This window comes from Lissotriton vulgaris, unplaced genomic scaffold (genome assembly GCF_964263255.1).
Source record: "Lissotriton vulgaris unplaced genomic scaffold, aLisVul1.2 SCAFFOLD_4143, whole genome shotgun sequence".
Classification (NCBI taxonomy): Eukaryota; Metazoa; Chordata; class Amphibia; order Caudata; family Salamandridae; genus Lissotriton; species Lissotriton vulgaris.
This window is the reverse complement of record NW_028247276.1, coordinates 133,713-157,774: the sequence shown is the minus strand read 5'-3', so window position 1 is coordinate 157,774 and position 24,062 is coordinate 133,713. Positions and strand designations below refer to the sequence as shown.

Below are 24,062 nucleotides of genomic sequence, written 5' to 3'. Positions count from 1 at the left end.
ATAGACATTCCCAAGGGAAGTTGCTTGTTCACATTTAAGGTAGTACATGGCACACAGGACGCTTCCTTGGGTGACTGACTTGGTGTGTGAAGCTATTCACATTGGCGATATTTGGCACATGGTGTTCCATTGATGACTAACCACAACTGAACCACTGGTTAAAGAGATCGTTCTCTGCAGATTGGTACTCACACACGTGTCATCGGGACACCAACTGCCGGGGCCCGGCCATGCACTGTGTCTCTCAAGACATTAATGGCCCTAGAGACTCCATCCCCCGGCCGGCTCCAGCTATGTCCCAGAGTGTCCCCCCTCTGGACATAGCGGTTGGTGCAGGCAGGGAAGCCTGTGTTTGCTCTTGCTTGGCAGGAGCAATTTCAAAGCTCCTGCCAAGCGAGAATAAACACTAAGGAGCCGATTATGATCGCGGATGGACTTGTGTCCGTCCGCGATCACTGAGGAGGAGGGGACGTCCGCAAGGGCTGCGGAGTCCCCTCCTGTGCGATTAGGATGTGACCGCCACCCTGGCGGTCACATCCTCTATTTTTAACATTGCGGCGGGTGCGGCTTCAAGCTGCACCCGCGGCAATGTTAAAAATGCAGTCATTGCATTTGCATGCAGAAAGAGGCAGGCGCTTTCTGCATACAAATGCAGGGGGGTACCATAGGTACCCCCCATGTGCACCCCCCACCCCCCCTTCACCTAGGGGGCCCGCAACGGGCCCCCGCAATGAAGTTACACATGCTGTTCCATGGCGGAAAAGCCGCCGCGGAAAAGCATGTTTTACATCCCATCCTAATCTGCCTGAAGGTGTCTGAGAGACACCGTCACCAGATTAGAGCTTTTCCGCCGCGGTTGTAAGCCAACCGCGGCGGAAAAGCTGCGGACGGAAACCAGGACCCACCAGCCATCCTAATGTGGCGGTGGGTCTTTGGTCAGTCCGCTGCGGTTTTTCCGCATCCTCTGGGCCGGCGGTGGCTTCCGCCGGCCCCGAGGATGCGGAAAAACCGCAATCCTAATGAGCCCCTAAGTCCTTTCCCAGCAGGTGCGAGCATGAAAAATGCTCCCGCCCGCTGGAAGTGGAGTTTTATCTGTTTCCCTGAACCCACCAAACTGGGCAGGGAAGCAGATGAAAATATTGCTCCCACCTACAGGGAGCAGCATTTTTAGCTGCTCCTTGCAGGCGGAAGCAATGCCAGCTGCCGATGAAGGCAAGGAGCTGGCTGGGGCCATGGGGGCATTGAGGTTCCCCTGGCGGGTCCCTGCAATTATGTAGTGGGTGCCCGAAGGTAACCATTGCAATGCTAATTACCCCACTTGTTACATCAGTCATGACATCTTCTATGACATCATTGACAATATCACTGCAACATTTGATGAAAAAACTGTGCATGATGGGGTGCGAGTTATAGTTACTTGAGACAACTATAAATACCCGAATTTCTATGGATTTGTGTGTGTAAAATCTGAACCTAAACATAATATCCCTGTAACCTTTGGTTTTGTTTTAGTGAATTCGTATATATATGTATATAGTCATTAGCAGCACACAAAAAGCTTTTCCTGTGGAACAGCTGATCTAACTATAACTACCTAGTGGCGACCTCTATATCTAAATCGATCTATAAATATATATACAGCTTTTTATTTAAAAAGGTTCCTAGGAGTTTCCTACCCTCTTTTGGCTTCTTCTTGGGCACAATTTTCTAGACAATAGCGCCTCCTGGAAGTGTGGATTTCCATGTTGCTGCTTTACAAATATTTGCAACTGAGACTTTCCTTTCCATGCGGTAGCAGCTGCTTTTCCTCTTATAGAGTGGGCTCTGGGTTTCCCTAGCAAAAATGTGTTCAACAGTTGGTAACCTAATTAAATAAAAGTCACTATTCACTTTACCATGGACTGTCTTGAAGTGTCCAACCTTTATCTAATGTGACCATAATTAACAAACTGTTTAGCGTGTCTTCTGTCACTGGTTTTGTGAAAATAATAACACAGAAACGAAGGACTAGTCTGATGCCCAGGGAATGGAGAATTCTTTTAGCTGGTGTAGGAAGCGTAGGAAAGAACATTGGTAAGGTAATGGTCTAATTAATGGGGAAAGCAGGCACCACTTTCATAAAGAAGGATGAATTCTTAAAACAACCCTATTTGAATGAAAAGCAGAAAAAGGTTCTACTACTGATAATGTTTGTAGTTCGCTGACTCTCCTAGCTGAAGTGACAGTAAATAAGAGACCGTTTTCCATGAAAGGTAAGTCAATTTTGCTCTATGAATGGTCTCAAAAAGAGAGCTTATCAATTTTGAAAGTATGAGGTTAAGTGCCCATGGTGGAGAGGGATTATTCACAGCTGGGACAGCTTTAAGTCCTTCAAGGAAGTCTTTGATGACTTAAACGTGATGCAATATTTTCTATATGCCATTATAGCCTCCAAGTGGACTGTTATTAAAGAGAATTGAAACTAAAAGGAGTAAGGAAGAGCTCTTCTTTCTGGCAAGAAATTGGACTGAAACCTTTATCTTGACACCAGATTAAGAATCTCTTCCATTTTGATGCTTAAAATCATCTTATTGATGGACATTTTTCTACTTTAAATATGTCCATGCATGCATGAAGAATATTTAGATGTTTGTACTGCCTGCCATCAGGAGCCATGCAGCTAAATCTAATGACTGCAGGCTTGAGTGCTAAATCTGACTCTGAAGTCTGGTCATTGGTTATGGTCTGCAAGGACATCTCTTATGTCATATGATTGTCAGATCCAGAAAGTCCAGAACCACCACTGTCTTTGCCAATCTGGAGCTATTAAGATCATCTTGATCTTGGATTTACATAGTTTGACAATCACCATAGGAATTAGTGGGATTGGATGAAAAGTGTAGACAAACCATTTGATCAAAATGAACACTGAGTTCATGTGCCCTTTTCGCAAAGGCCCCGCAATTTTTATTTCTTTGTGGGGAACTACATTTATTGTTGGGAATCCCCTTTCGAGAGAGATGTTTGTTGCAACTTTGTTGTTTAGGGCACATTTGTGACTTTCCTTGTGATGTCAGCTGAGAAAACCCAGTTCGTGACTTTGGCTTCCATTGATTTGTATTGCTGTTGGGAGTGATCCCTTTAGCTTTAGTTAGAAGAGACAGTTGTCTTAATTGTGTTCCACCTTGCTTGTTTACACAATGCATGGTAGTGGTTTTGTCTGTTTGAATCATGATGTTGTTTGATTCCAGCAAAGGTCGAAAGGTCTAGTGAGTGAGGTGACCGACTTTCAGTTCTGATGATTGACATTGTACGGTTTTTCTTTGGGCTGGCCAAAGAACTTGGACTGTCAGTTGATTGAAGTGGGCTGGGCTTACCATCTTGTGAATGAGGCATGCGTAACTGTGATTTGTTTCAGAGTTTTATTTTGAATGTGTACTCCTTTCATGAGACTCAAAGTATTGCAATACCTTGTTGGTGACTAATTAAGGATGTAATGTCCTCTTAACTATATTTCCTCTGAGACCATTGATCCTTGAGAAACTGTTAAAGAGGTCTCATTAATAGTCTTGCATTCGCGACTATGTAATGCAATATGCCATGGATCCTAGGAGAGAAGCAACCTGGCACAATTTTTCAGATCAAAGCATTTCTTTGGCATAAATGAGGCTCTTTCCTCCGAAGGATACACTTTTTCTGTTTTTGTGTCCATCTTTGCTCCTAAGAAGGTAACACTTTGGACTGGTTTGGTGATCAATTTTTGTAGGCTGATGTTTACAAAGACACAACTGATGGACGGAATGCAGAACAAATTAAAACATTCACCCCTAGTCAAGGGATCTGGGTTAAATCCATCATTCTTTTGCTCACCATGCCACCCTAGTTTAGAACTGGCCATATGCAAATCAGTCTTGACCCTGTGCCTCATGGGAACAGTCCAGCCCGAACTGCCAAGCCAGGTCCTCCTTGGACCGGAAAAAAGCATCCTAGGACCGGTTTCAGGGTTTCACCCCTCATCAGCCAGGATAGCTTGAATCCAGTGGCACAGTGAGCCGGATTGATGTTTTCACAGTATGTTTACTAAGGATTGAACATCTTGTGCTGCCTTCTGGAGAGTCTGTTTGGCCACAAAGGCATGTAAAGCGTCAAGGTATAGGAAACAACATTAGAGCGCATTGTAGGGTCAAGTGGACCCCAGTATGCTAGAATGGACACAAAATCAGGTAGATACAGACATAAGCATACACGAGTGAAGGTGGCACTTATCTGTATGAGCAGCAGAAACAAAGAAGGATGATGGTTGTGTGTTCATAGACTATATACTTCATCGAGAATGTTCACAATCTCACCAATCTTACCTGTCTAGCCAGGCTTGGCTGCAGGACTAGGTTGCTCTCTTATACAGTCCTGATGAAGACTCGCAGCAAAGGTCTAAACCCCTGAGTGCTTAGTCGAGTTGAAACGTCGACGCCTTTCCTTGATCAAGACCTGTACCTACTACTCACCGTACTATGATATTGTAATTTGCATTGAATGCATATTGACGTTTTACAGATTACTTGTAAACTCTCGTTGGACACGCTTGCTGAAACTGATCTTTGGTATCAGTATTTGAAAATGTGTTAAATTGTTGATATCTTATTCTTTGACTCACCAGCTTACCTCTCAACACCACTATTCAATCCTTTCACTTCTCCTTTTGCGCGCAACATATGTTCATTATACTAGCAATTGAGTTGCTTGATAATAAATATCTTGAAATTTATCAGATATTGTGGTAATTGTGTTCATGTGTGGTCCGCTTAATTGTTTGGATGCATAAATAGGTATTTTTAAATGCACCATTTTTTCTCAATTGAGGTTATTCATTAATTTAATTGCACTGGTTCATGCAATTTAAATGCGAATTTGTCCATTTTGGTCACGGACCACTGTTCTCATTCAAGTACTGCTCCCAGGTCCGGTTGACTTTAGGGGCTACCCCAATATCGATAATGGATACACTGTGATTAAGCTCACAACTGAGCTGAAACGTGTTAAGCAATGAGTATATTATCGTAAAAAGAAAATGCATGCTGCCTCTTTCAACTTGAAAATAAAACTCCGCACTAAGGCTTCGTTGCCCTTTGTTCTTGTAGGATTTAAGTACGGGTGTTCCAATCCCGTTTCTGAAGCAGCTCAGTATGGGTCGGCTCCCCTAATGGAAGGATGTGTGTTGCTGCTTGCACAGACTTGGGAGCATGATCCACCTTGCCCTTGTGTCAACACAGGATTTTCCTAAAATTACGACAGTATGAGGTGAGTAAGGGAGGAAGAGGCAGTATGCGGCTGCGATCTTGTGTTTTAGGGACTAAGGGGCAGATGTATCAAGATATCATTTTGCACTTCTCAAATAGCGATTGTTAAGGAATCGCTATTTGAGAAGTGCAAAATGGTATGTATGTAGAATTTCGCTATTTATTAGCGATTCCTTAGAATTCCTCAATTGCGATTAGCAAATTGCTAATCGCAATTAAGGAATAATTTCCCATTCATTTCTATGGGCCAGGAGGCCCATAGGAATGAATGTAAAATTATACTCAATTTGCGATTAGCAATTAGCTAATCGCAAATTGAGAATAATTTCAAGGGTGCAAGGGTGTCTTAAGGACACCCTGCTGCACCCCTGAATTTGACATGTATTTGCATATGGCGCACATACATGCCCTAAGGGCATGTATGAGCGTCATATGGTACCTTTAGAATTTAAAAAAAGTGCTTTTTGAAAAGAATTCGCAAATTACCACCAACTACAAGTTGATGGTAATTTGCGAATTCTTAGTCAAAAATCGCAACACTGAAATGCTTGATACATTTCAAATCTTAAATCGCAATTTGCTATTTCTTAAAAGCCTCGCAATATTAAGGAATCGCTAAATTAGCGATTCCTTAATATTGCGAGGCTTTTTGCATGATACATTCCAAATCCTGTTTTTTTTGTCGCAAACGCTGCTATTTTCCGAATCGCAGCGTTTGCGACCAAAAAAACGGATGATACATCTGCCCCTATTTCATTATTTGGCACAAGGTGCTAAGAAATCGATTTTTTTAAACCACTAAATGCACAAAGTCACTTTTATTTTCCAGCATGATTGAATTTGAATATTAAAAGTTATTGCAATGTTTGGTGGCGTTTACCCTGGATGTGATTCAGCGCAAATATGCTGATAAAATTGAATATTTCAGATCCATGCTGGGTGTTGTATTTTCTGACTACTGTGGCACATCGGAGCCAGCATTTAAAGGCAAGTGGTTACTTGACCTGGAAAACCTGTCTCACCTGTGATCAAGGCTCGCAAATGAGCTGAAACGCGATAGAAAGGAGGTTTATCTTACAAAAATGCATGCTGCCACTTTGAACCTGAAAAATGGTGCCTTTTTTTCTTGTTGGATATATATACACACACAAACATGGTCCAGGATTCACCCTAGCACTGGGGAATTATTCAAGAATTTATGATTTTCATTGAAAATCCTACGATGCATAACTATCATACCTCTGCTTGAAGGCAGGGCATTTCCACTTTTCTTGGTTTCACGAGAGGCGCCATACATTTTCAGGTCCAGTGCTTTAATGTCCCTATTGTCCTTGTTTAGTTAGATTTCAGATATGGAAGAATCTGGTATTTGTTACTCACAGGGGAGACAGTAACTGAATCCATGTGTTCATATAATCTGGAGAATAGCAAAACATGTTCTGGAAGACGGATATCTGAAGTTGCCACATTTATCGTTAGTGGTCTTAGAATTGTCTATGGTAGGTTTGTGTACCATACAAACCCAACACATAACAGCTCAGCTAATGTAAAATCTGAATGATCATAAACGACGTAGCCTGAAATTTAGAGAAAGGAATAATCAGCTGTGCTGCCCCCATTCAGACGTTCATGAACTATGAAGATTCTGTCGCCAAGTGAAACAACAGACATACATTTTTTGCAGACATCAGAGATAATGTCCACCAAGTTGATGCCAAAGTGACTTTTTTTTTACAAAGTATTTGGTATTTATTTGGGGTGCAAAAGCTGACTGATGAGGATACTTGACTGGATTGTCCTCTTTTCTTGGCTGTTGTGTCTTCACAACATATAATTTCTTTTAGAGCTACCCGGTCTAAAAGGAATAGTTTCTTCTGTTGTAGAGACCTCAGTGGTGTATGCCTTAGTACAGATACCTAGAGCATACATTTTATCAGAAAAATCAAGCAGAGATGACACACACAAGTGTTTCACAGAGTAGTGGACCCAGACTTCTTATGAAGTTATTTCAAAGGCATTTCCTTCATCTTTGAAAAGGATATGCCTGCCTGGTACCCATCATCTTGGCAGAATGTGTAACAGCGTTGAACAACTCGAAAGACCACTTTGATGTTAAATGCCTGACAACAACTTTAAGGGGAGCAAACGATTGGGGAGGCTCTAGCTGGCTCTTAAACTGATGAGTTTTAAATGCCATACAAGTCAACATTTATCTGAAATTGCAGGAACAACCATTGCACCATATCTTCCCTGAAGAAGAGGTCCGGTGAGGTCTGACAGTGTGGTATGGAGGGGGCAAGAGCTGACCAATCACTATTAAAATATTGATACATCACAGAAGACTCTAAAGGAGGAAACTAGATTCCTTCTGTCTCTTACTACAGTCTGACATTTTCTGACAGAACAGTCTTCAAAATACGACTGAGGCAACCACAAAAGTTTATTGTGATCCATTTGTACCTTTTCCCCTCAGTATAGGAATTTAACTAGAGTGAAGGAATGGTTTTGTGTGAAGGTAGAAAACAAAATCAAAAAATAAATCCATTCAAGAAACATTTGTAAATAGTATTGGGGCTCACACTGTAAACAAAAAATATAGTTTTTCGAACTAGAGCTGTACGAAGCTTTTCCTCTCTTTGGGGCTGTGCTGCCAGCAGAGAGGACTCAAAAAGGATCATGAGCTGCAGCATTTCTAGGTGCTATTTAAATAAAAATAAAAAGTATCTTTAAATAGACGTAAATTAAACATAGATGTATTGACTTTATAAGGTGTTTTTTCGATCCATGCAGAGATATTCATTGTTTATTATGATGAATTTAGACCCCCGTAAAGACAAGCACTTTTCTTAAAGTCACAAATGCATAAGGTAGAAATTAATATTTCAAGGGACATTATAACACTCATATCTGTGTGACAATGCCTGAATCCATTTATCCACATACTTTCACATCAGTGTGCAATCTGGAAGCAAACAGGAGTTTGTGCCAAAATCGGGATTGCAACTTGTAAGAAACTAACGCAGAGCCCCAATGGTTTGGCCTGCACACATTTCCACAGATAAACCCAGATAAAATATTTATATGAAGAAAAAATGCTATATTCTGAGCTTCACATTTGAAAGAGGTTATGGGGAGAAGGAAACGTTACTTACCTTTAACTCTAGTTCTCCTTTAAAGAAATCGTTATTAAAGACATAAGCAATGAATTGTCCCTGCCCTCGCGCTAGATTTAAAGAGCACAAGCTCACACACACAAATACACACATACATGTTTACATTAACTTTTATAACAGAAAAAACAAATTTTAAGAGAATATATGTATGTTGTTTGCAGCCTACAAGTAGGCTACGCTGGTTGCATTTAATTAAACAAAGAACAATAACAAGCCAATTATTCATCTAAGGGGATTAGAAAACCATATCGGAAGTAGGAAGAAACAATTTTTTAAAAGAAAGTCAGAAGACAAGGACTGGCAAATTTACAAAGACATGTTCTGACTGCCTGAGATCTTTAGACATATCTAGATTACCAATGGAGATCCCTTGAGAGAGAACTCTTAACATCTAGAGTGTGGAGAGATGTTTCTGCTAGAGAGGCTGAAAATGAAATGGTCTAATCTACAATTAAATTGTACACTACTTTCAGTAGCAACACTTGGATGAGTAATCAGGACCACTACGTTCTTCTGGAACACAGTGCAAGGCCCATGGCAGCAAATAGATTGTATCTCACTAACTCTGTGAGTCAAGGTAATAGATTTAAGGATCACAGTCTTCTAAGTCAAATGTCCAAATCAAATGCTGTAAGGATGGTTTATGGTTGAAACGTGGGCACATACATTTTGAGAGCATAACGTTCAGCTCTCATGAATTAGGGGGTCTCCTGACTGTTACGTTCGCTCTCCTTCTCCCTTTGTTTGCTGTATTTCGGACAAGAATTGGCCTGACCACTCAACAGTGTTGTTTCTTAAAAAACAGAAAGTATCACAAATAAATTCTGTTTCCTTTAAGGGTTTGAGGCACTGTCCTTACAGCCTCCTTGAGCATAAAATAGCAGATCTCCTGGCCTGGATGTCTCATTGATATTGCACCAACTGTTTTGGTATGGCTGGAGGAGAAGACTTAAACCTATGAGAATAGCCACTGGTACACTATTCAGTACCCTAATTTTTTCAGTAAACAACAGCCACCCTTTGAGAGGATTCTAGATGTTTCATTCGGAGTGACAAATAGAGGGGCAAAAAAAAGTCACTGCTTTGCCAGAGGTTTTCCAGCAGCCGCAGGAGTTTGGTGACCAATTATCCCCTTTGCTGAAGTTTGATGCAGGAGAGACCTTTTGTGTTGCGGTAGGATTTTTGCTGGGACTATTTAGGGATTTGCTTGTGACCCATGTCTATTTTGATGTAATGTTCTCAGGGTAGCCCAGACGTGGCTACTGTGTGCACTGTGCCAGTGGAAGCAAGATGCACCCAATCGAAACGACCCCACTATACCGAAACTGAATGGCCCTTGTTACAACGCATTTGTTTACAACGCATGCCATTACAATGCAAGTTGTTACAACGATGCGTTGTTACATCGCATGCCATTACCCTCATAGCTGCTATTACACATTCCTCCCCAGTGCTGCGCTGTCCATTAGAACTAGTGCTGAATGGACGTTCAATGGTCGTGCGCAGCACTGGGGAGGTAGCGCTGCTGACGACCATTGGCCGTCAGCAGCACTTAAGGGGTTACAAAGTAAGTTATTGCAATGACTTGCTGTAGGGGGGTGCTGGAGTTTGGAATAGTATAATTTACTATTCCAACTCCAGTGTGTGCAACAGTAGGGAAGGTGTTGGAATGAAAATCCAACACCTTCTGCCCCCTACAGCAAATCGTCATAACGACTTGTGTTGTAATGGCATGCAATGTAACAACGCGTTGTTGTAACGACTTGCGTTGCAAACGATGCGTTTTAAACGTGGTTTACCGCCGAAACTGGTCTTGAGTTGCTTGTGTTCCAGTTCAGAGAGAATTCCGCCTTTCAGTTCACAGAGGTTCTGGCTTGGCAGTTTGGGCTGGATTGTTCCTACTGGAGGAGGAGCAAGGTTTATATACATACCGCTGTTTCTAATCTGAGGTGGTATAGTGGGCAAAAAAATATGAGTTGGAATGCAACACCAAGTAAATGCCAGTAGTTAGAGTATTTTCAAGCATTTCCCCATTACCTTTTTTGTGTTTGATGTAATGCCTTAAGTGGTCAAGGATATCCTCAAATGTGGACCCCATGCACATTGTATCACAGGTACCACACTGCATCTGACTGCAGAGGTCTGAGTAGCTGAAACCCTTTTTGGGATGCTTGTGTTTCGGTTCGAAGAGGACCGGACTTGAAATCTGGGCTGGACTGTTCCTATTTGAGAATGACATCTGAGGTGGCATAGTGGACAAAAGAATAATAGGTTGGGATGCTACACTTCGCAATTGTCAGTGGTTAGAGAATTTGCAAGTATTCCTCCCACTATCTTTTGTGTGTTTGATATTAATGAAAGTGTCCTCGAGGAGAGAGATGCTTCTTACCGTATCATTCCCCATTTTGTTCTGTGCAAATAGGAATGGGGAAGGGAGGTTTATACCGTACCAGGCAAAAACCAAACTCAGTTTCTATGTTTACTCTGGCAATATTACGGACCTAATACCATCCCAGACTAAATGAGGGCATTATTATAGGACCGCATAACATCTATTTGTATTTGTAAATGCTTAGATATAGATTAGTATTAGAGACAGGGACAAACTCTATCCTGAGGCATAGGACACCTAAGCACAATCTACAGTTCACATTTGCAGTCACTAAAGACAAATCAATAATGATGACAGCTGACCGTTTGCTTTAATAAACAGGTTAAAATGGTTTCTATAGCTGTATGCCGCAGGTATCAAAAATAATAACATGAAATATACCAAGACCTAAAATACCAAACCCTTAAAAAAATAACTTATGTAGGTGCTTCAAAAGAATCAGAAATATTTACCTGGAAGAAGTAAAGAGGGATCCGTTGACCGACCCAAAACATGATAGTCCAACAAATACTGGGATGATCCAGGCCATAACACCCAAATGATAGTTCCCAAAATCCTGTAATGAAACAAGCTCCCAGTCAAGCACATGCGGACTTATTCTCTAACTGACTAAAAAGTAGACGTTGAGGAGATAATGTAAAAAAAAACATGTATATTTCACTTTAACATCTTTGAAGGTGCAAATGAGTTAGGAGTAGTCCCAGATGTTTTCCAGAAACTAATTATTGAAGGTGGAACCTAAATCTATTCTCTGCAAGCAAGACTAAGTCACAGGGAAAAGTAAATGCTAAAGATAAATGTTTTATGATTTCAGCTTAAACATCACTAAACCTTATGATGAATCTAGTAACTTGTTTTTTAAATCTCCCAGGAGCCAGCACAAATAAGTGCAAAGATATATGTGGTTTATATTTAAAGAGACATAAACAAACAGCACAGCAGATTACATGAATTACATGAATTAAACTCAAGTTTTTTTAAAGAAAAAAATTATTTCATTACAAACTGCTAAGTAAAGGAAGGCCGTGTGGTGGTTCAGAAACAAGATTACAGTCCAAGGAAAACTAAAAGCTCCGAGGTGAATTACGTCTTAAAAACTGACATTTCTGGCAAGACAGTAAAGTAGAAGTGGTGTGTAATGATGTGTCTATTTTTTAAGGTGACATGTTTATTATCATGTGTAATGTGTATTTTGGTATGTATCAATACTGACTATCTTTACCCATGTGCAGGATCAATGAACACACTTTATAGAGAAACCTGTATTAAATCTTAAAGAGCAGTTTAGAGGCCTTAAATTATGAAGCCCCCTTTACACCCTTATTTTAAAAAGAAAACATAGTAGGTAAGCAGGTGTGTAGAAAAGCCTTACAGCGTGAAACACTGCCTTGTTCCTGTAAGCAGCCAAGCAAACCCTCTGTCCTAGAGTTCAAAGTTGTGGCAGTTAGAAGACAGTTTACTCTGAAGTGTAGGATGTGCAGCGTGATCATAAAATGACCATTATGTCCATTCGTATGACTTGCAAAGGACACAGAAAGGTAATACATGAATTCAGCAATTATGGAAAACTTGGATTATAAATTAGAAACGCTGTACGAGTGAAATGAGGGTGCCAGTGCAGAGAACACAAGCAAACCAAACAGGTTTCATATCGATTGGCTGTCTTGGGTTGGTCTTTGAGTTAGAGTCTTTGCAGTCCTGCCTTACGTGTGGAATGGTGTCCAGGTAGCTAGCTGCCTTACAGATCACATCAATGTGGATATTGTATATGAAGGAATTCCAGTGACTCTTGACACTCAGTTTAAATGGACCACTGGCTGTCCTAGAAGAAGTAGTTGGTTATCTGGTAATCGGTAATATACAGGATACAATCCTTCAAGCTATTGACAGCTTGGATGTCACCAACAGATACGTCCAAAACTAATTAACAACTGTTTGGTTATTCACATTTCTTTTGATGCATCTAAGCAGTAGCAGAGGACGTGTTAATATTAAGAGCGAGAAGAAAACCGTCCAGTCACTACAGACACATTTTTGAAAATGGATGAAACTGGTATAGTCTGATTTACATGTAATTCAATACAATATGCCTGTTCAAAACAAACGAAACAATCTAATTCAGAATAAATACTGTGAGTCCCATTAGAGTAGACAGCTAGCATCTCACTAGCTCTACTTGCTGTTGCGATGGCCATTAGGAATAGAACGTACCACAAAAGGTGCTAAAAACTCGTGTAAGGACAAAGATAGTCAGCCCCTAAGCATCAATAAAACAATATCCAACTCCAAATAGCGAGCAGGCTGTCTAATCCGGGACTTTAAGTACCACCAAAGAAAAATGCATAATGGAAATTTGGAAAGGTCTTTCTACATATGGTGACAGCCCTGACATTGAAATGAAGAAACGGACAACCATATGTTGCCAAATATACAAGATAAGGCACTATTTCTTCTTGCTAGGTCATGGGGTTAATTGAGTTCACCCACACCATGAATAACTGATTCCACTTGATATCCTGCCATTTGATGGTGGAAAATTGTTTTGCCTCCTTTAGAATGTAGAATGTTCATACAGGCGGTTGGTCAACTCACCTCTCCTTATTGGAGCTTTTGGAGAGGCAGCAACAAAGATGTCTGGCCCGATATTGGGAAATGCATCTTAAAAGGAAATACGATTTTTTGTTTGGAAGATTATAGCCTCGCCACCAAATGAAGAATTTCTGCCTTTTGGATGTCCATGGCTGCTCCTAGGCAATGAATGGCCTGAAATCAAGTCAGTGAAATCGGAATAGAAACACTGGTATATGGATGTCTAGCTCGACTTTTTGGGATGATGCTGGTTTTATCTGTCAATCACCGATGTGCAGTCAGATGAAGACCTCTGTCTTTCTTTAATGTGCTACAAATACTGCCATGCACTTTTTGAAATCACATAGTGCTGGTTTTAGGCCAAAAGCAAAAACTTATAGCGGCAGTGGTCTTTCTGGACCACAAACCTTTGGAATTCTCGTTATTTTTTTTGCAGCAGGTATATTAAAAAACACATTCTACAAGTTACACCATCCAGTCGCCCTGATGGAATAGGTGAATAATGTGGCAAGGAAACTACATTCTGAATTTTTCCTAAGTGATTTGTTTGTGCGTAGTTTGTAAGTCGAGAATGGCTCATGCCTATAGCTGCTGGTCTTTCTCTCATATTAGAAAATATTGAAGACAGTTTTTTTTCCTTTCTGACAAGATGGAATAGATTCCACTGCCTGTTTGTGCAGTAAAGTGTTGTTTCTGCTTGAAAACAGTCCTGATGGAACAGGCAGTCCGATTAGTAGAGAGACGCCTCTTTTGGTGGAATGGCAAATTTAGGCATTTTGATTCATAACACGTAGCAATTCTAGACACTATTCAGAACCCATCTGTATCTGCTATATTCTGCCTATCACTGATTTCATTAGAAATGCCTCCCTTCCATGTGTGAGTGACAGTAGAGGGGGATGATGGGAGGCACTGTTTCCAGGCGTAAGCGTTTCCCCCATGCCTACAGAAGATGATTGCCATCTTCTAACACACGACAGTTCCCTGATGTAAGTATTATCTCTGATGAAGTTGTTGTTGTTGCAAATGCATGGTTTGAACCCGATGATGCTTATACTACTTCTTATTTTGAGATCTATACGGAGATCTTTGGTGTTTACTTTATCTTTCAATTCAATTGTTTTCAGTGTTTCTGCCTCCATCTTGTGGAGAAGTGTGGCTCAGGGGTTAGAGGCGGCAGACCCGGAAGCTGAGATCGGCCCTGGACCAGGGTTCAATTCCCCGCCTCGGCGGGTCTTGGGCTATAAATTCCACGGACTCGATACACAACGGCCCCTCGCGGCGGGATGCCTGGCTTTCACCTTGTGGATACCCTGCCGGGGTTATCTCACAGGGGAATACCAGGACAGGTTCCCTAAGCAAGCGCCAGGAAACCCACTGCGGGTAGCTGTGCGCTATATAAGCTCAAATACATTTACATCTTCATATGATGCATCTCATCAGTAGTTTATAGATTAAAAAGAAAAGAGCTAAAAATTGCAAAGTTTGTGATTTTTCCTCCACATTAGGTTTGAGACCTGTCAGCTCCTTTCACAAAACATTTCTTTAGGCTAAGCCTTGACAATATCCAATTATTGTAAGATCGGAATTAACAGTAGTTGCCTTCATTACCTCATTTGACAACAGCGGACTTTAAATGAACACCTCTCCATAATCATCATACTTGTCTTTAAGTATTTTTTCTGCGGCTCTTTCTATAAACTTCCAAAAGGATATATCATAGTGATCCATAAATGCTTTAGGCACTGGCAGCCTTCAAGGGAGTGGCAGAATATCCATATACTTTCTTTGCAGCCGCATCCAACCATTTCCTTTCTTTGTCCGATGGGAGTGTAGCTAATGAGATGAGGAATAAGTACAGCAACTGTTATAGCTGAATTAGGATTAGCTTCTACAAGTACTTTTGGTCATCTGTGATACACCTACCTTTCTCCATTCCTGTTTCTACCAGCTCCAGAATCAGTGGAAGATTCTGCTGGAATCGAGGATAAGAGAGTTTCAATTATTATCATGGTTTTGGGTTACAGAAGTATCACCTGGATACTGAGACTAGATGGGCCCCTCTCCAAGAAATCCCTAAAAATGGTGATGCCATCAACCAGAGAAGTTTGATCGAGACACTTTGGGTGAAGCAGGCGAATAAGTGCACCAATCAAGGTGTTTGTGTCTAGTGCAGTGTCTCAAGGGTTGTCCTCTCAACAAAGTGCATGTGTTCTCCTTGGGAGTTTCAACCTGCCTCGGTGTGCATTTTCTTTAGGCGTTCATGTCCTTTTAAGAGTACAGTTTCCTCTCCTAGTCTTGTCTTGCTTTGACGTACTGACCTTGGAGCATTTTATCTCCTAGGAGCAGTCACGATTCAGTGTCTTCTTGACTCTGATAAACTGACATATTGCTATGGAGTTTAAATCTGCAGAGCCGCTTTAGAAGAATACTAGCAATACGGTTGGAAGTGGGTCACATGGAAGGTCTAGAATAATGGCGAGCAAAGCTTCGTTTCTTGGAGGAGAGTGTTCATCGGTCAGGGTCAGTTGTTAATGGGAATTGTCTGAATGCTGAAAGCTAGACTTTGAGTACTTTAATGTTGTGGTATGTCTCAATTTGATGGCGTTCGATGTTAAGTATTTAAAACAAAGTCCTTCTCAATGTCACAAGGATAATCAATGTGATCACAATGATCACAGTCAGAATGTTACCAGCGTACATCTTCTTGGTGAATCTTTCAACACCAATGGCAACCGCCCATCAAACTTTTCCTTCATTGACAGGAACAGCTGTGACAGCGATTCCTGTCAATGTAGAGAGATGTCCGCAGGACCAACGGACATCTCTCAATTTGATGGCGAGGATCTCTGCCTGATAAGGCATTACCGAAGGTAATTAACTTGTTCTTCTTTCGCTCCCTCTATATATTTCTAGGCACACCTAAAAAGCGAACATATGACTTAAAATCTTACTACACAAAACTGCAGAGAAAAACAGCAAGAATTCTGTATTCGTGCAACCAGCAATAAGCAAAAATGTGACCTGTGATTTTAGTCTGCTGTATAGACGTAACTGTTAATACTTGGTTTTTTATGAACTTTATCAAATGGGGTCAGATATCCGCTGAAGAATGTAGTTTGAAATCATTTATGCTTAAATAGCTCATAGATGTCATGAACCCAGCACGGCACACAGACTCACCACTGCAACAGCTTCAGAACTCAACATTTGATCTGGTGTCAGGGTCGTAAAATATGCCAAATTGGTCAGCACATAGACTACTGTCACAATGGGCAATGAGATGATGATTGCACGGGGCAGATTTCTGGAAAATAAGAAAATTATAAATACTAAGTTAGAAGCAAAAATTCTGAGATTTTGGGTACAAAAAGAAACTAGTGTATGTCCAATTATGATTAAAATAATGGTCACTTTGGCTCCATGAGGGGTACAAATGCAACATTTGTTTTTTGATGACTATTTTAAGCAAGCAGAGCTTGGGAAATGTACTGCACAAAACAAATAGCAGATTAGTGTTCATTGCTTTGTTAATCACATTTCAGGGATCATAAACACAATGCTTCGTCTCCTTTTGAATATCCAGGCATGCAGAAAAAATCATGATAATTGATAGATATAACCTTGATCAGTGGATAAATAACAGTTTAACCACATTACTTCAATTAATCAGTACATGTCTACAAGACCTCTAGCCAATGTTCTCCCATTGAAAGAGTGCATTTAGTATTACCTATGCCTTTGACAAAAAAACTTGCACTTTTCCTCTGTTAAATTCGAGCAGGTTTGACCTGCTAAAGTTTAACGAAGGGCGAGTTCTTTAACGCACCCGGCAAATACTGAATGAGCAAATGCCACTCAACTTGTAAATCCGGCCCCTTGGCAAACAGGGATTTATGCAAGAGTCAGAAAATCCCTCCCACTCGTAATCAGGGCCTAAATGTCTCTACCTCTCCAATGGTATGAGATTCTCCTGTCTTTCCACCTTACCCTGCACACTCAACAGGTGACAGGCGTAAGGATCCTTTTTTGATCTGTCTCGCAGCAGTGAAAAGCTTACCATGAAGTATATTGACAGTTGTCTTCCTTTTGCTGCCACTTGGGTGCTATAAGGCAATATTCTGCTTACTTAGAATACTTTTTAGTATTCTTTTCAGAATTGTTTGCGATTCATTTCTTAATCTGGAATATATATTGATCGATTGTATACCAATTGTTTGTAATAATACATTATATTTAATTCGAGTGTATGCCTAGTTTACAATTTAAGAATAAGGTTTCTTGTGACTATGTTGCACCTTGCATGCCTTCAGAAAAGCCATAGTATTAAAAGTAAACAAACGTTCTTTGTTTGCATTCCCCATTTGCTGATGGATAGCCAGAGGCCAGAGGCCAATCAGAGAGGGACCTTTTGCATGCAATAATGAAAGAACAGCCATTGCTGGAATAATGAGTCTCCATATGCTTCTCTGCATGGATATTCTCTTTGGAACAATAAACAGTTTGAATATCCCGCATGTGGGGGATCCCCAAATCACAACTAAAAAAGCAAGACTTTTTCTACTACCATTTTCAGTTTTGAACAGTAGTTTCAATTAGCCAAATTAAAACGTTATATATTTTTTTGAAAATACTACTATTCTACCCATTTTTTAAACCACAAAGCTAGGGAAATTTAGCCTTTTTTAGCCAGGCTACACAGTGCCAAATTAAGTCACTGCATCTTTAAGAATTCCAAAGATCCAATACTGGAGAAGAAAATAAGGGCCAGATGTAGGTAACTGCCATTTACCAATTCCTTAACAGAGATTATTACTGAATCGCTATTAAGGAATCGGTAAATGCAATGTAGGTAGGAATTGCTAAAATATTAGCAATTCCTTAACATTCCTTAATAAAGGAATACCTGGCCATTCCTGGCCCATAGGAATGACTTGGAAGGCATTCACTATTAGTGATTCGGTATTACCGAATCGTTAATAGCTGGAGGTATTTCAAGGGTGCCAGGGTGTCCAAAGGACACCCTGTTGCACCCCTGAAATGTGCATGTGTGCACATGTGGCGCACATACATGCCCTAAGGACATGGATGTGGGCCACATGGCACATTAAAAAAAGCAAAAAAGGGCTTTTTGTAAGGAAATCACTATTTACCACCAACTTGGAGTTGGTGGAAAATAGCGATTCCTTAAGGCTGAGGTGCACTGTTTTAAGTGTCACCTACAAAATATTCAAGGAATCGGTATTACGGATTCCTTAAATGCAGTACCGATTCCTTATTTACCGATTCCTTACCAACATCGCACATGACTAAATACCGTCCGTAATGCTGAAATGTACCGAATTTTGACGTTACCGACCGGTATTTAGCCACCTACATCTAGCCCTAAGTGACTTACCTGTAAATGTAGTACTCCAGTATTGGTATCTTTCATAGATTCACATGCTTGAATCGGTTGGGACTCCCACTTCGATGGTGGGGAATGATTAAAGCATGTGAATTTATGAAAGATCCAATACTGGAGAACTTACCATTTAAAAGCATCTGCTGCAGAGTTCCTGATGTGTCCAGCTTTCAGGCAGCAATAAATATGTCAAGATAACTCTTGTGATTAATGCTCCTGCTAGAGAGAGAGATCAGGGTTTGTCTAGTGGCGGTTTTGACTCGCCATAAAGTAGCCTGCTGCAAAGAACTATGTTACATTAGCGAAAAACACATAAAGTTCGAAAATACTTAGTGTGTTATATCAGGTAATCACATCTAGTTCCCGATTGATACAAAGGCAAAGTCTTGCCAGAAGCGTCAAGTGGTTCAGTAAACAAAAATTCTCACTCTATTTACAGCGACTCAGTGGATCAATCGGGAATTAGACGTGTCGACCTGATATAACACACAAGATATATATGTGTTTTCTAACTTTATGTGTTTTTTGCAAATCTATCATAGATCAAGGGACCCTAGAACCTTGGTGTGTGAACGAAGGCGGACTTGTATGACCCTGATGAAGTCTTTTTGAAGGTGAAACGCGTTGGCTGCGTTTGTATGAAAATATATATTAAAGACAAATTTCAGCTTCTACACTGAAGACTAAAGAGCATATTTTCTTATTACTTTTACATGTTTACTGCCTCTGCATCATGAATGTATTGTCTATAATGTATGGTCTATGAGCAGGAGGCCATTGAGCTGGGCAACATTGATCTTTACAAATTCTCTTTTAAACTATTGTGACATATCAGCCAGTGCAACTTCGTATCCCTTGGCTGCATCTTGTAATTTGTGTTTAGATCTGTAGTTTATGTGGATAGTTGAGTGGATAAGTAAAACCAGCCTTTATCAGCTCTAAATAAATACCAATAAAAACTTAGGTGTCTGCCATAAAACAGCCTGAGAAAAGCAACATTATTAAAGTATTTTTCTCTGGTGAGCCGAAAAAATAAACTGCCTCAAAGGGTGCTTAATTTGAGCCAGTGGTTTTGGGTGCCCGGCACCAGCCCTTAATTGTCAACACTGGTGCTTATGACAGTCTGCCACATGGTGGCACTGCCTGTCTAATTTAGAAATGAGTGCAAAAAGAGTTGTTTATTAAATCAGTATACATTAAAAAATAATTAATACCCGTCACCCAAGCCATTCTTACAGCTTAAGGGGTGTGGAATTGTTTGATTGTCACAATTTTCGGAGTTTGATGATTAGTAGTTGTGTTGGTACTGTCATTAGCAGCGCTGGTAGGGGCCTCAGCTGGAGCAAACTACATTGGCCTCCTGACTGGGGCCCTGGCACTTATTTTGTTACAAGTTACGCAACCTGCACTACACGAGGAAAAGTCTGCCTGGCTCTGGAATTTACAGGGCATAGCCTATTACAGACTACATTTTACCTAGTTTGTGGATTTTAAAAGGGGGGAGCACAGAAGTGCTTTCAGCCAAATATATAGTTCTTTTTTAAAAATTTGACTAAGTGGAACTACTTTTTAAAAATGAAAATAAGGTAATAGAATATGTTGCCTCTTATAGGCATGTTTCACTAAAATTTTAAATGGTGTTCCGCTGGTCTCGCATGTGCACAACGCTATTCAAAATGTTTATGGAGATCAGAGAGAATCCAATGACAGAAAATGAGCACAATCGAACACAGCAGAATATAATTTCATGATTTTATTTGGAAACAAATCATGCTATTTTCATCAAGCGTACATATGTTTCTCACTCACTTGTTACGGCTGAGGTACCAAATGCAATTCTCGATTCCCTTCTTTTACTTAAAGCACTAGTTTTCATCTTAAATGCTCTACAACATACTCTTCTACTTCCTTTACTCTAGCTACCAACACTCCTATCTTCACATTGTCTCACTTCTCCTCACCTATCCTATCCTTTTACCTCAACTGTCCATGGTATTATATTCCTTCTCCACTGAATTCCACCCTTTCCTTTCCTCTCCTGTCCTCTAACTTCTTATTCAAATCCCACCACACACATTTAGTGCTGTCACACAGTTGAATTTAACAAGAAGAGAGGAGTCGTAATATCAGTGGACAGTTACCACAGAAACAAAATAGAGAAATTAAAGGGTTGAATAAAGCTGACAATGCTGGAGAGAGATAGAGAGAGAGTGGGTGCATATGATTGTTGTCTGTCAACCTGCTGCTTCTTAAAGTGTACAACTAATATTTAAAATGGCTACAGTTACTTACTTGTAGGGCTCAATCATTTCCTCAGTGACAAAATTCAAGTAGTTCCTGCAACGTAAAAAGGTGTAATAAGACACTTACTAATAAAACACTGAATAAAGAAGATCATGACTAATTTTTAACACATATAAAACACTGAATAAGGATAATAGCTAACATTTAATACAAATAAAACATTGAATAAAGATGACGAACATTGTAACAATTTTGGTATTGATAACATTCAGTTAACATGTTCATTGCTAAACAGAAACGAAAGCACTAAAACAGATGCACCGAATAAAAGCTGAAACGTTCTAATTTTCTTTTCTTCATTTTATGACCAAAAGGATAGCTGTATTTTCAAGGGTGTTTTGTAATATAAATTAAGAGCATACTCTTTGAAAAGTAAAATAAATTAAAATGATTCCACGCCCATTAAGAAAGGTAGAGTTGGGAGCAGATCTCAACTGTAATGTTGTAGCGGTGACCTAACAGTATAATTTGAGAAAAGATTCATGCTCTCAGAGAGGAATTTGGCCTCAGATCTTAAAGGGGGCATTCTGTAGATTTTGGTCCAAAAAAAGTGTAAATATGAAATGCATATTATTCAGCCGGTCATTGAAACACTGACACTGTGCCCACCAGCCAGTCATGGATATGGTACACAAATTGCAGACTCTGATCCTGAAAGGACATCACCACCTCAGTGGGTTTCATGATGGGAGGGTTTGAAATTCAGCGAGACTCAAGATCCTCTGAAAGTGGCTTCAGGTAGAAGGACCCTATAGACTAAACTACAAATTCTGAAAAAGGGGAAAGCTGAACAACTTTAAAAATAAAGAAAATCAGTCCTGCCGGTATGTGTTTTTATGAGTTCTCATGGGAAAGAAAGTAAAAGAAGATGGCAAAACTGTCTAGATTTTAATCTTTTATTTGCAATTGAAATAAATATCTAGCCAGCAGGAGTTAAATTCAAACCACGGACTCCGGGCACACTATCACTTTTTTGCATAGCCCCTTACGGAAGAGCATTTTAAACCATATCTTCCCACCACATCTTTTAGATCTAATACAATGAACTAGATTCATGTAATGCAAAGATCAGGTGCAGAACCTGCGCAACAAACTTCCACACAAACATGAGGCTAGAGGACCACGTCTTTCGCTTCAGAAAGCACTGAAGGCTTTATTCTAGTACGATAACCAAGTGCGTCTCATTTGAGAGTCCAGTGCTCGGAAGTCTCAGGCTGTGAGGTGCTGTAAATGTTTTGCTACTTACCAGCCTCCGTAGGCAAAAAGCCCACTATACAATGCCAGCACCCATTTCCCAACGTCTGTGCTGGTGCCGTCAAAGGAGTGTTCAGGAGTAAGATTTACCACGTCTCCTAAAAGGAAAAAATAACTGTTAACAAATGATCACAAAATATTTACAAGTGAAACACAGTATTTGGCACTGTTCTGCTATCATCGTAAAGATTATTTAAGTTCTGAATTGAGAGTGAATACTTTCATGAAGCTCTCTAGAGAAATCAGGGTCAGTGAATCGTCAAGTCCTGATTTATTTCTCAGAGCAATATACCTCAGTATAGCTGCCAACATTGGTGCAAGAGAGGGGAGATCACGTTGCAAAAATGCACCATCTCAATTTTCATCAGTCGCAGTATGTATTATATACGATCCCATATACTACATTCATATTAAGTAACACTGAGACTAATCACCCAGAAACTTAGCGGATGAAATCAAAATAAAGGGCTTTTACTCAGACCAACAAATGTCCAATGAGAATGAAACCTATGTGATAAATCCCTTTAGTAGAACCAAAGAATATCATCTCAGCAAGTGTACACTAGATAAGCAATCTAACATATATGAAGACAAAAACTGTAACTTCTTAGAAACTATGAAACGTAAAAGTCATTTTCTTTACAACTGCTAAAATTCACTAAGAAATACAAACTAAATATTGCTAAAACATCTCAGAAAAACAGGCCCTCTTAATTAAGATTGCCCAGTTGTCACTGGAGTCACATCCTATTCTACATCACTTTGATTCTATTATCCTTCCCCATAGTTTTTCAATTCAGTAATTAACAGGAAACCCGCATGTTGCTCCGCAGACCTTTGTTCAGCAAAGAACTTTTAAGAATTGAACAAACTTGACAACAAAGCAGAAAAAAATTTGGAGCAGCTTAAATACCTTTACACAATTAGACGTTGCTAGTTTCACTTAAAGAAGAAGCTGTGGAAGGGCATCAGCTGAAACCAAATACTAAATCAAAAACACATGACAGAACCTTGTGAAATGAATATATTAGTCCTACCACTCCATACAGACATGGGCGTACACTCAAGACCATGTGAGCCCTAGTGCTCATATTACATTTTCTCTTCAAAAGATCATACTTGGCTCTTCCAATTACCTAAAAGGCATTACAAATTACAAAATGGCTTTTGCTGTAAACACACGCCAAATAAAACTGCTTATATTACAGAAGCTCGCGTTAGGAATAGGCACAATACTCATGAATTCATCAACTACAACACAGAACTGTATGCATTTGTTTATCATTGTGTGAGAAAATGTAAAACCAACAATCAGACCTTTAAATATTAGATGGAAGGAACATATCACAGCTCTGAAAAACATTGCTTAGAAATAGCCTATGACTGCACACTTCAAGGAACAGCAGGAGCATAAAGATCTGAAACTGGTCCAATTATCTGACATTAAGTGCAGCAAACTTGAGAATGTGAGGTAAATAGAACAGAGCTTTAGCAGAGTTTTATATTTATGGACTCATACCTTGTGGAACATGGTTTGAATAGCATCACAAGCTTAGCTCTTGCATTTGAATGCTAGTGGTATGAATGTGAGTAGGAACAGTAGAAGAGGACTTGAGATCAGTTCCCGGACACTATGCAAGTGACTATTCTGTAGCACAACATTGCATTAT

The 24,062-nt window shown here is 40.1% G+C and overlaps 1 protein-coding gene across 1 annotated transcript in view; it reads right to left on the bottom strand.

Moving 5' to 3' along the window:
• SLC7A5 (solute carrier family 7 member 5) overlaps nucleotides 1-24,062 on the bottom strand; it is a 101,077-nt gene that overhangs the window by 17,032 nt on the left and 59,983 nt on the right. The window contains exons 3-6 of the mRNA XM_086949683.1: nucleotides 22,385-22,490; nucleotides 21,127-21,171; nucleotides 16,614-16,737; nucleotides 11,294-11,397 (exon numbers count right to left, since the gene is read on the bottom strand). Coding sequence (XP_086805809.1) covers nucleotides 11,294-11,397; nucleotides 16,614-16,737; nucleotides 21,127-21,171; nucleotides 22,385-22,490 — 379 coding nt within the window. The remainder of the gene's footprint in view (nucleotides 1-11,293; nucleotides 11,398-16,613; nucleotides 16,738-21,126; nucleotides 21,172-22,384; nucleotides 22,491-24,062) is intronic.